A 13,457-nucleotide genomic window follows, 5' to 3' on the forward strand; every position below is an offset into this window, starting at 1 on the left:
TCTGCACATCCACGCTATCCGTGAAAAAACAAAGAAAGAAGACAAAATGCAAAGGTCCGCTGCACGGCTTATCTTGTCTAGGTCTCGAAGGACTTATTCAGTTAATGTTTGTAGCGACTAATAAATTTCGATTCACTTGCACACAGACGCAAAGTAAATACACTAAAACTGAATAGTCAGTTAAATACAAACATTGCGTCATATATACATTCCGTCCGCAAAATGTTCTAGTGTGAGAACTCAGCGCCAAAGAAAAATCGGCAGGTGAATATAAATAGGGGAAGGCCAACGAAATATAACATTAGGACTCTGCGCTGTGTCCAGAAAGTCAGACAAGCTAAGAGAGCATAACACCAAGAAGTCACCAGATGCAGTCCACAAAGGGACAAAAGAAAAGAATTGGCGTTCGTCGGGACCTCCTTCCTTTCCTTCTTTTTCTGTAGCTGAGTTAACCTTGGCAACACAAACATGACGTGAAATCCCTGCGTCTCAATAGTCAAGGAGGTCACACGTGTTTATGGAACTACACAATCCTGCGGAGGAGTGAGTTATTTGTACTAAGGGTAATCGTTAGAGCTTCCTTCAGGCTGAGACCCGTATGTTCGTGTGCCGCCATCTACATGCGAAAAAATCGTGAATCGGAGATGCCGCCTCACTCGTATCCCCTCTTAATACTGAGGAGAAGTTCCTGAGAAGGTCAGCCCTGTATGAATCACGCTGTTTTCTCATAGATATCACAAGGCCAGACCCTAAATTATCCCACAGGACATGTTCTCATTGTTGTGCCTGTGAGGATATGTATACGAATCTGGATCCTACGATAGGAAATTCTGAGAGAATGCTATGTTTCTATGAGATTTTCTGAAGTATTTTTCAATAGGGCACTGACACGCGGTATTGTAGACAGAAAAATATTTTTTGTGTGTGTGGGGAGGGAGCTATGGGGACTTTACATGGGGGTAGGAGGTGTTTCCGTTTCCCAAATGCACTACCAAAGGTACAATTTTCGGGCCTGTTGAACCCCCCCCCCCCTCCCGCAATCTGGCTATGCCCATGGTTGTATGTCAGTGAAACGTATACAAGTGCGCAGTGGAGCCAAAATATTGCCTGCTTCCGGAGATGCCCCGAGTTGGAGAATGGAGTGTAAAATTAAGAAAAACATGCCGCTTTCCCACAGTATCAATTTTTATAAAATTTATTCCAGAAATTTACGCGCATTTTACACCGCTCCCAAATTTTCCTTTGATTTGTGAAACGCCAGTACTTTCGTTGAAGATTTCATTACTGATGCACAATTGTGTCGTGTAACATATAGAAAACATTCACTAATACCTCTCAATTAGAACAGTCCTCCTAATAATTTGAGTCACTTCTTTTCTGAGGCACATCTTGCAGAAGTTCCAGGATAACAGGATATTGGTTTAGGAGTTCTAGAAGGAATGGCGTAAATGCAGGCTAGCTGGTGGATAAATTCTATGATAGGCAAGCCTGACCGATGGGCAAGACACGTAAACACACACAAACACGAAGTCTCAAAACCAGTAAGACGTTTAATTGATAACAACGAGAACATGTAGAAGGTGCGAGGGAAGACAGAGAAAGGAGAATAGGGAATGGGGGACAAAGTGAGTTGAAGGAAGGTCAGAGAAGGCGCTTGAAGGCCGGGTGGATACATACAGACGGCACACTAATACAATTGCCCACACTCTGTATGGTCAACGCTTCTCTCAAAAGACGTTTTCGCCTGTCTGGTTCCCACGGCAGCATCGCCGTCTGGGACCATAGGGGTTGACAATTATTACAGATTCTTAGATGGTCCGACAAATTTGAATCTGGGCTGTTTTTATGCTGGCCCAACCTTTGTTTACGCATTGAGATGTTTGACCTATCTATACAAAGCACAACCTAACGGGATCCTATATACAGCATTTTTCGCACAACATTACAGCCAGACTCTGGTTTAAAAAAAGGCGTTAAACGATCTAACCTGAAGTATTTCCTAAAGAGGAGACGGACCCCCATCTCATTCGACATAGCCTTCAAATTATGTGAAATCTTGTGGTAGTACGGAACTACTGCAATTTTTGTTTTGTTTTTCTCATTGTCTTCTATTAAACATTTCAGGCGAGCTTGAAACTGAGCAAGTAGATTGTGCTGTATTAGCTTAAACTCATATCCTGCTCTTTATAATTTGGCGGTCTGTAGCTTGAGAGCACTGAACACAAAATGCGAGCAAGACTTGGTCAAGGCACAGGTTATCAAGGAATTTATCAAACCATTTTTCACCAACTTAGAATGACAACTTCTTCTTGGCAGAAGGGGTTTTTTACTTGATGCACCATATTCCCAGCATAACCCACCTTTGAAGTGTAAGGCCAAATCTAAACACTTCCCGTCGGTAGGATGCTCTTCCGTAAATGCGATGCTGGCGTGGGAACCAGACAGGTGAAAACGTCTTTTGAGAGAAGCGTTGGCCATAGAGAGTGCGGGCAATTGTTCTAGTGTGCCGTCTGTATGTATCCACCCGGCCTTCAAGCACCTCCTCTGACCTTCCTTCACCTCACTTTGTCCTCCATTCCCTATTCCCCTCTCTCTGTCTTCCCTCGCACCGTCTACATGTTCATGAAGTTCGTTGTTATCAATTAAACGTCTTGCTAGTTTTGAGCCTTCGTGTTTGTGTTTGTTTACGTGTCTTGCCCATCGCTCAGGCTTGCCTATCATGGAGTTCGAGAAGTTTCCACTATGATCACTGTCGAGCGTGATTTGTGTGCAAGTACAATTCGTTTTAATTTGTGGGCAAACAACACCACTTTCTGCAACACTTTGCTTAAAATTATGCATCATTCCCTAAAACATCTGACTGGGCTTGTTGGCGATTAGCACACTATCTGCAATGCGTCATTTACTTTACATAGCTGCTAGACATCCAGTGACATGTTGTATCTTTACAGATGCTCCACCTCAAACGTGAGATAGGCTCCGAAGAACAGCATACAGTTTGTGGAAGTTTACAGTTTACAGTTTGTTTTCCCCACGTAACCACTAACCTCCTTATCTTTCGCTAGGCTTGCCAATTCCTGCCTGCTGTCCCGTTTCGTCCACGTGTTCGTGAACCTTCCATTTTTCTGTAACCGGTCTGTAGCCTAGATCACTACGTTCACATAATCCCCTCCACACTCTAACAAAGCAGCCATTCACTCCGGCCGTAGAAACTCGTACGGAACCTTTCTTCCCTCCGGGCTGTTGACCCACAATTCGCATGAACCTTTAAACACGTCACACCTAACCCTTTAAATACCATGCCAATGATGAGGACGGTGCCCAGAAGAAGAACAGTCTCTGTTCGAAATATCGGCGGCTTCTGTCCTGAGGCAACTCCCTTCCTACATCTCTACCGGTTCGCTGGATTTCTACCCATCTAAGTTTGTGGAGGAGTTGTACAATTAATTAGGCATCCTGCTAATTTTTAAACAGAAGATTATCACGATTTCTTTAAATTGTGCTTGATCACACTAAAAGACGATAAGTGTAATGTCAAAAAGGAATGACAGAATAAATCTGGTACGTTACCTTTAGGAAGAAAATTTATCAGCGTTTTTAATGTAGCGACCAGGTAGCAATGATTTTCTCAGTGAACCCATGCGAAGACCAAGAAAGATTTTAATTAAAAAAAATGCTCCGAAGAGATGGATATTTTGGCGACGTTTTGGGAAATTTCCATTATATTTTGTGCTAGACAGTCATTCCCTCTTCTGTGAGAGTCAATATTTTGAGTACTTTCTGCTTATTTACTGTTGATTTCCTCTGAGCCACATAGCTAAGCAGGCAATTCATTCATTTGCCTTTGTGATAAGCTTAACACTGCACTGCCATCTATGCGTAACAAGAGCGACATTCACCATAAAATTGTTCATCAGAGCATTCCATATGTGATGTGTACTCTGTTTATTGCTGCGTTTTTGTTAGAGCCAGAGTATCTCTACCAGTGGTGTAGCCATGGGGGGGGGGGGGGGGGGGCACGAGCCCCATTACCTGCCACGGACCAACTCACGCGAACCGCGCAAATCCGAGGAGAAAAAATGTGTCAGGGGGGACACCAGTGTGACGATCGCGAAAGTTCTTGGAGTTCATGGCATCTACCTAAACAGCACTCATGAATGGTTTTCAAAGTAAGAGCTTTCAAAATACTTCCAAACTCCTGACGCCGCCTGATTGGTCATGACAGCCTACATGTAATCGTATTGTGAACGCTTCGGCGACGACTTGGCTTCGGGGCTTCGGTGACCGTGCGTCCAGGCTCCTGGGCAGATGTCATCTTTTGGGTGGCGGCCGTTTACAGTGACGTTCGTAAACTAAACAGGTGTTGTGTTTGTGCTGTCGCAATGGTGGGCGGGGCTTGGCGGGGCGCCCGCCCACTTCCCGGAGCGAGCCTTGACGGGGCGGGGTGGCGATAGGGTTGTACTGAAACCGTGAATGCAAATACCAGGTGCGTAGGGTGAGTATTGGCGAGTGGCGTAGCAGCTGCTATGCCGCTGTCCTCCTAGTTTGCGGGTTGTTCCGCAACGCGCCGATCGACTGCTGATATTTTTACATTAGATAAGGCATGGCAGGTCTTGGCCTTGGCATCCGGTGGCTTTATGGTATCAAGTTTCTTGGCGCTGCACGGTGCTCATAGAGCTGGCATATTTCCGTCTTCTGCTGCGTATGTGGAAGGTGGCGGTTGTGTGGAGAGAGGCGGGAGGGGTGATGAAACTGCTCGTCGGTGTTCGGTAGCCGGTTAGCTCCATCGGGGAATGACCGGGATCCCATGATGGGAAGGAGGCATGTGCCAATAGAGGGTGCAGGGGAGTATCGTGACTTCGCCCCGTTTCTCTCTTTCCCCGTTTTTCTGCGTGCGTTGAGATTTCCTTTTTTTTTCTTTTCCCAGTCGAGAGGTTTCGACGTGCTGCTGTTTCAACTGGGACTTTTACACTGGGGTGTTTGAACTGGGGGTGCATTGCAAATATCTAGCAGTGAAACGGCGGATTTTCAGGCAAATGCATCTTTGTTTTCTCTCTCTCTCTCTCTTTCCCTCTCGATATAGCGTCGTATCTCTACGATAGAAGCACGTTTGGTCATGGTTCGGGGCCAATTAGTGGATTCTATAGTGCGTATAAATGAATGTTTCATACTTCACGGCATATACGGAAAATACTCGCACAGCGCGTATTTTGGGATACTGCCATCTGCTCCAATTGCCTTTGTGTGTGTGTGTGCGCGCGCGTGTGTGTGGATGTGTGTGCGTGCGTGTGTGTATGTCTTGCTGTATTTCTAGATGCACTGGTGTAAGCAGCATGGCTTCTGAGTCTGGTGGGCCGTACTCTGCTTCTTCGTTTTCTGTATACAGTTAGGAAAATTACCGCGTTCGCATTTCAATCTCCAGTGCCGTCCTCAGTTGCTCTGTTGGAAACGTGTTCATTTGCTGAGCTCATGATCGCGTGTTCAATCCTGGCCGAGAATGGTAGCAATGTGGGAGCGATAAACATTGCTTCCAGCACCGGTGTGTTAAAGATTGCTTTGGCACGTCTAAAGTACCCCGGGTGGTCGAAATTATCAGCAGCCCTACCATGTTGTACGTGCAGCATCTCTTCACACAAACGGGCTAACTTACGATGCGCGTAAATTTACTCCCAATTATATTATTATTCAATATGCACTGTGGTACGGTGCAAAAAGCAGACGATGTCTGTGGTGCATGCCTTCTTTGTTGTATACCTTCACACCAAAAACGACGAAAAACAATACTTACATTATCAATTTTTAATGCATATTTTGAAGAGCATAGTTGCATGCATACTTCTGCAGAGTTTTTAGTGCATATTTATGAGCACTCCTTTATTGATTACCGATGGGTCGCTATTCATGTATCACTGAATCTCCCAGCTCAATTTCTGAACACGATGGCATCTTTTTGCAACAGGTGATGGAATAGGCCTTGTCTTGTGGAATTTCGCTGCGCTGTGTGCACTGGCGAACGACCTCATGGACACACGTGCTGAAATAATATTCTAAATCATTCAGTGCTTTCACACGTCAAGCGTCCTGGAACACCTGGTCGCACCAGTGCACATACGTGTCCATTTTTTACTTTCTACTTTAGACATAGGCCGTAATGATTATTTTCAGATGTCATAATAAGAACCTCTGAGCACCCGCACAGTCCGCAACGTCCGCCTCCAGAAAAAGAGGTGGTAGGCGATAGCACGCTTGCCTCCCCTGGCACTTCCCCCTCCCCCTCGAAAAAAATCCTGGGCACGCCCATGGGCAGCCGTGATTGCTGAAACGGCCGACACGTCTCTCCAGTCCGCTACCCATCCACGCAGCACTGCACTGGGTTAGGCATTCAACCGCTCACAGTCGGCTTCAACCGGCGCGAACCCTCTTTGGCGGCATGTTTCGTGCATCCGCTAGTTCGGCGGTACGCGGGTCTGCTTTCCCTCTGAGCTCTGATACCAAAGGGCTTTCTCGGCTTGAAGCATCGTTGGTTTGGTTTGATATCGTCTATACGACGTGGGCCGAACAACATGAATATCATGTGACTCATACTCTATGCTAACCCTGGAAGAAACGCGCGCACCTTTGCGCAGTTCCTTTGGGATCGTCGTAGTGATCTGTGATCCTATTCCATAACCGGAGTGTATCAAAAACTCGACGGCACTCGAAAGGTCAGGCCGGACAACGGTTTCGGCAGTTCGAAGTGTCTATATACCGATTCCATTGCCACGAAATGCATAAAGGTCCAGACGTGAGAGCACACTGTACGTGAGGCCGAATCGTTCTACACGTATTTTCATTTATGTGAGTCGTCTCTCTTGTAGTGACTTCATTGACGTGTCGAATACAGTCACCGACCATACCTGCGGACCACCACAGTCGTCACTTTGTTTCCTATTCTGTACTAAACCTGTTAGGCTGTTCCTGACAGAAACCTATTTTGACCGTTGTACTCAGAAACAAAAGACAAGTTCGGATAACGAAACCACAAAAACAAAATCGTGTGCAATGAAACATTGGGGCTGCTGTCCGAAGCTGTTTAGCATAATATACTGGGTTGTCGGCTGTACGTGTGCAGAGTACGGGCCAAAATTATGCAACCCGGTTTCATGCCAGGTTCCCCTGGACAATTTTTCATTTATGCTTGCATTCTACCTTTGCAAAAAATTGCGAAAAAATCATAAGGTGGAAGCTTGGTATGCTCTGGTTGCCCAAAACGATGTCGGGCAATTGATGCTGTCATTTTGTTCACGTGACAGTGACTTTCCCCGAGTTCATACTGCACAATACCCGTCCAATTTTTCCATCTACCTGCTCATTCGCCCAGACACCAGGAATGTTTCATTGCCACCAGTAATCAAAAGAAAAGGAAGGACTGCCAAGAGATTGATTTTCATAACCGATTTATAAGCCAGAACGCGCCGCTTCTTTATGCTCTGGAACCAACCTCCACAACGCACCTGCTCTGAAGCGATGCAGACCAAACAACGCGAGAACGCCAAGGTCAACCCTCATTTTCTGTCCCTTACGGATGACATCCAAGTGCAGCACCACAGAGTCCCCAGCTCGAAATACAACGCTGAACGGCAAGCCCTTCCCCTCCCACACATGACACATCAGATATAACAGTCCGCCGCTCTTAATGCTGGAGCCATCCCCACAACACCACACCTGCTCTGAGGCGACGCAAAACTAAGAGCGCGAGCGCGCCAAGGTCAGCCCACCTCCCCTGCTGCTTGTTATTCATCCAAGTGCAGCTCCGCAAAAACGACCGAGACCCCGACTCCAAAGCCTGAACGTAACGGTGAACTGCAAACTCCCCTCTCCCTCCCACCCACCAGCAGCAAGGTCACACATACAACTGAAACCTTCCCGCCACTACCGTTAAGCTCAGATTATCACAGGGCACGAGAACAGGTACGCCGAAAATGTGGTACCATATTCATGTCGAGTCATGCATACTTGCAATGCTTACTTCTATGGGCAGTTGTATGCACCCATCCAACCACCCACGACTAATGTCAACCCCACACCCTAAACCGCAGATTTCAACTTGAAAAACCCACCGCAGGGTCTTCAAATTCAATATCTCATCTTCGCACATAAGTCAACATCAAACTCAGCATCAAATCATTGCCCGTCACTCAACATTACTGTCACCATCACATCAATGCTCATAATTCAACATAAAATTCAAATTCACATCACATCATTACCCATCATTCAACATCAAACTCAACATCACATCACATCATTGAATCATTCAACATCAAACTCAACATCATATCACATCATTGCCCATCATTCAACACCAAACTCAACATCACATAACATCATTGCCCATCATTCAACTTCACTCAACATCACATAACATCATTGCCCGGACCCCGGTGCAGTGACTTCACTGATTGTTTGCACAACATCACATCATTCTGAGTAATGTGATGGTGAATGATGTCGGTGATGGATATCATGAGTGAATTCGCCGACCTATGATCCCGCGTCACGCCAGGAGCATGCGCCGTAGGATCCCGCGTATGCGTTCATCGGGAGTGGAAATCTCCATGACGGCAGCTTCCGCGCGATTGTCGCAGTCTATCGCAGTCGCATCCTGTGGTTTTCGTCGACATGCCGAGACGACGTTGGATAGTTGGATAGGTTGCACTAATTTACGTCAATATTCGCCTGGCATCCAATGTCTCATGCTTCCCAGTGACGAGACGGACAGCTTTTGATGCCACGAAGCAATCGGACCGCCGGAGCGGAAAGATGATGTGGTGCCATCGACTGCTCGTGTTTGTAGCGGACATTTGCATGATCGAATTTACGAAGGGTACGCTGAACCTGTTCAACGTACTGGATAACGAGCTCAGTGTCGTCTGAATCAAGGTGTAGCACCATCACAATACCTGTCTACACCGGGGAAAGAACACCCACCTAAACGGCGCTAAGGTGTGAGTATTTTTCGTTATTGGGGCTAACAAAGGTCTCTCAGTCCGTGTGGTTCAAATGCTATCACAGATTTCAGGATTGCGTAAATGGATTAATTCTCATCTGCGTGACTCTGAACCTTGCCGCCGCTAACGGCACAGAGAGAGTATAAAGCGGGACCCGCATACGACGGTTTTCTCGACGGAAAAGCGCCCAACTCCGCAGTTGTGACGTCACCCCGACGGTCAACCGCCGAGTCCACCCGCATACGACGGTTCCTCGGGCGGCGTCGGCTATGTTCGGCGGCTTGGCCTTTGGAACCCCTTGCGGAGTTTTCAGTCACGAAAGTTAACAAGAAGAACATAGGCGACGGAGAACTATGGTTTTTGGTGTAGAATGTAGCACAAAATACTCCGTACACATAACTTCGCAACAAAAGCCCATGAAGACGAAACTTGATCCCGTGTTTCGCTTGCGTTTCCGCTTCCGTTCTCTGTTCACTGCCGCTGTCACCGCGATGGACGAACACCGAAAGTTGCTACTTCTGAAAAAGAAAGTGCTTCTTCTTAAGAAGAAGGAGCTTTTGCACAAGAAGAACTGGTGGGTTCGACCTGTTTGGGAAGATAGGAAGACTGAAAGTGAATTCCACACAGCAGTGAGTACCATTTGATATTCTACGATGCCAGTATGCGCTCACGCGAGCGTACACTTTGCGTACGTTTGCGTTCTTGCACTGTGCAGTTGCAGTCATTATATAAGCTACGCTAAGCGTAGTATATGGTTACTGTAGGTGCAGTGACACCGTGTTACGTTCACAACATAATGCGCTTTGCTTTTGCAGATGCGAAAACTGAGAGAGAGCGGGGACAGCAGCTACTTCCACAAGTACTTCCGCATGGGTCCCGAAATTTTCGACATGCTGCACAGGTTGGTCGAAGATGATCTGCGAAAAGCCCACCTCTGCAGGGAACCGATTTCATCAACTGAACGACTTGCATTTACACTAAGGTAATAGGAAGGGGTGATAGTACCCTTCCACACATAACATATGTATAAGCATAACTGCATCCACTGGTGCCCTCGAATAACATTGTAATTAACGCAGCCAAAACCAATGTATTTCTCTCGTAAAAGTAACATAATCTCCTATGCTATAGTTTGGATTCTCACCGAAGCTGTCAAAAAAAAAGCGGTTCATATTTTGCACTATCTATATTTCCGTCACACCCAGGGGCTCCAGTCGTATAATTATGAATAACTGCTCCGCCACATTGGCCTCATTCCCCTTTCAACTCAGTGCGACGTTACCGATGCCACTTTCTTATACAAGTGCATTCATTCACAAATTGACTGCCCCACAGTTGCTAGGATCTCTGCATTTTGCTATTTCATGCATATCGTTATGGAAGCATCCAACTTTTTTTTCTCCCGGACATCCTGCAGTTTTTCTTGTTGCATATAATTTCTACAATCATTTACTTATAATTTATTAATTTACTCCTAGCTTCACGTATCTGTAATGTGTAATGTATTATTTAAGATCTGCCTGTAATTTTAGATATAAGCAATCTATCCACCAACATTATTGCATATATGTTCTGTGAACTGTGTGTGCTACGTAAGCTGCGTGTGTATTCTCCATTTCCTGGGCATGTGTCGCCTTTAGGCATTATGTAGAATTTTGTGAGCATACACGAACACCAAAGCCCTTGAGGCTGTTTTTGGGTACACGATAAAAAAGCGTTATTATTATTACTAATTCGCTCAGCAGTGGTTGACTATACTCTCAAGCTTTTAGGTCGAATGAACAAACAAAGCCTAGTGAACTGGCATCTCATGACTTTGTCTCTTTCACAGGTACTTGTCATCCGGCTTAGATTTTAAGGATGTAGCAATGGCCTTCAGAGTGGGACTTGAAACTGCACGGGAGGCTATTCACTTAACTTGCAGTGTTCTCTGGGAAAGACTGAGGGACCTGTACATGAAGGTATAGATCAGCAGCTAGTCATAATCACATGCACACAGAGCGCAAATATAACTGGTGTATTTTGCTCAACAGCCACCAGGTCCTGCAGAATGGGCAGACATTGCGAGAGGCTTTGATGAACGGTGGCAGTTTCCAAACTGTCTAGGGGCAGTTGACGGCAAGCACGTCAGAATTGTTGCACAAAAAAAAAACTGGGTCCCAGTACTACAACTACAAGGTAACATAGCATTTTTTATTCATACTTAAATGTTACAATATTCAGCATATGCAGCAGTAGCCTGTTGTCTTGTTGGCCATACCAGTCAGCCACGAGATATCCGGGCAATAATTGTTACTAACTTGTAACTTGCATTATGGAGTAGACCAGTGGTTCTCAACAATATTTTCTTTTTCATTTTTTTTTTACTCCTAGAACATATGTACAACTTGTATCAAAAGGTTAACAAATATTTTGTATGATTCTAGCGTTTCATGGCTCCTGTTATGTCGAATGTGCAATGCAGTATCTCGATAATTATTTCTACCAACAATGACAGCTTTGTCATCTGCATACTGGAAAATTGTGCTTTGTACATCCTATCCGTTGAAGTCGTTTACATATACATTAAAACAGATGTTCATGTATATCTCTTTGCGAGGCAGTTCATGTAACCCAAATTTTTTTGTTCTCTGAATATGACATACAGAATGTCATAGCTGTGTCACATAGCTCTGTTGCTACTTGTATGCATGTTTATTAAGGTATTCTTGTCCTCTAGGGGACATTTTCGATAGTTCTGATGGCTGTCGTAGACAGTCGCTACAGGTTTGTCCTGATTGATGTTGGCGCCGAGGGACGACAAAGTGATTCTGGAGTGCCCAAGGCATCACCAATTGGCCACCACCTTGAAAGCGGCACCTTGGACACCCCAGGGTTGAAGAAACTGCTTGGAAGCGAACTGGTGACTCCCCACGTGTTTATTGGGGATGAGGCATTCCAGCTACGACCCGATTTTCTGAGGCCCTACCCAGGCCTCGGCCTGCCTATAGAAAAGAGGGTCTTCAACTTACGGTTGAGCCGTGCCAGGTAATGCATGTATTTTTGCAAAGTTCTGGATATACAATTACTTTTACATGTTGCTTGTTAGCACTATTACGTAGGCGTAACAGTACCTCAGTTGTATGGTTTTGTACTGTTTCATGTAGAATACATATGCATTATTTGTGTAGCATTTTGCAAGCCACACAGTTACTGGTACTGACACGAAAATGTGGGTAAACGTTAAGGCATCTTCATTAATTTAAAATAAGTGTTTTATGCATGAAACTGCATGCTATGGAAATGTAATATGCCAGGACAGACACATGTGGGGTAATATAATTGTGGCATTCAAGTAGCATAAGAACATGCAGACAAAACCACATGGTCATTTTTGTAACTTGAAGAGTTGCTGCATCCACAGAAGTCTCGTTTTAAGTGTGTGCAGAACCTCCTAACGATATAACTCTGTTTCGGTTCCTTATGTTCATGTTTTCTGCTCTGTTCTGTCTTTTTTTTTCCTAGTTGTCTTTCTACACACTTGAATGAGCTAAATATTCTTATACATGCCATTTACATCGCATGTAGGAACTGCGTTGAAAACGCATTCGGCATTCTCTGTGCACGGTGGAGGATCCTGTTAAGGACCATCAACTTAACACCAGAAAATGCAGATGGTGTTGCAAAGGCAGCTTGTGTGCTTCACAATTTCCTGAGCACTCACAACAATGACACTGTGAGCTATGGTGACAATCAGGATGTCTACAGCAACATTACTGAAGGAAGATGGCATCAGGAGCTGGAGGGTTGTTCAGTGTTGCCTTCTCTGCATCGCACCCATGCAAGAAACTTCAGCAGGGATGCCGCTGCAAGCAGGGAAGCATTTACTGAATACTTCTGTAGTCCAGCTGGGGAGTTGTCATGGCAGTGGGCAAGGGTACAACCACAATGAAGGGCAGTTTCTTCATGAAAGATGTACATTAGAGTTGTCACCTCTCCGGTCTTGCTTTTGGTGTCTGGGTGAAGTGCATACAGTAGACAGGTGCAGCACCCCATAGAGTGCATAGTTTGAGATAGCTCACACAGAACTGGGCACAATGCAAATGAAATTGACAGGACCAATAAAAATGCAACGTTATGCATTCCAGCTGGCCAAAAAGGGGTTGCGACAGGTTATCCCAGATAAACATAAAAAATGGTTATTTGCACTGATGTGAACCTGCACTGAAAGTTTCACAGCCGGGAGGGTAATAGAAGCAACGAAAATAGGCACCACAGATACCAAGATGCATGTGCCTCTGTCATCACAGATCTCACTGCCGCCAGTGAAGTAGCACACAAGAAGTCACGTGCTTACAGCTGCCCATAAAAATCCACGCAACTCTGAGGTCTGGGACGTCCGCGCTTTGCTCAGGAGTGTGCTTGAGGGCTTGTATCTCACTAAGTACGACACATAGAAGAATAACTTTTCCCCCTCTGTATTTAGCT

The 13,457-nt window shown here is 45.5% G+C and overlaps 2 protein-coding genes across 2 annotated transcripts in view; one reads left to right on the plus strand and one right to left on the minus strand.

The window, feature by feature from the left end:
* Positions 1-3,241: 3,241 nt before the first annotated feature.
* LOC135375509 (uncharacterized) overlaps positions 3,242-13,457 on the minus strand; it is a 32,524-nt gene continuing 22,308 nt past the window's right edge. Inside the window, exon 2 of the mRNA XM_064608199.1 lies at positions 3,242-3,383. The gene's annotated coding sequence lies outside the window, so the exon portion shown is untranslated. The remainder of the gene's footprint in view (positions 3,384-13,457) is intronic.
* On the plus strand, positions 10,826-12,929 carry LOC135375490 (uncharacterized). The gene is made up of 4 exons (XM_064608185.1): positions 10,826-10,951; positions 11,024-11,168; positions 11,710-12,017; positions 12,558-12,929. Exons 3-4 carry the CDS (start codon positions 11,731-11,733, stop codon positions 12,919-12,921), a joined length of 651 nt encoding a protein of 216 aa, XP_064464255.1. The 5' UTR covers positions 10,826-10,951; positions 11,024-11,168; positions 11,710-11,730; the 3' UTR covers positions 12,922-12,929.

Source organism: Ornithodoros turicata, unplaced genomic scaffold, assembly GCF_037126465.1.
Source record: "Ornithodoros turicata isolate Travis unplaced genomic scaffold, ASM3712646v1 ctg00000882.1, whole genome shotgun sequence".
Taxonomy (NCBI): domain Eukaryota; kingdom Metazoa; phylum Arthropoda; class Arachnida; order Ixodida; family Argasidae; genus Ornithodoros; species Ornithodoros turicata.

What these genes read in the sequence shown, in the direction of transcription:
- LOC135375490 (XM_064608185.1), top strand. Translation starts at nt 11,731, where the DNA reads ATGGCTGTCGTAGACAGTCGCTACAGGTTTGTCCTGATTGATGTTGGC. An exon ending in TTACGGTTGAGCCGTGCCAG is followed by an intron (nt 12,018 to 12,557) that starts GTAATGCATGTA and finishes CATCGCATGTAG; the next exon opens with GAACTGCGTTGAAAACGCAT.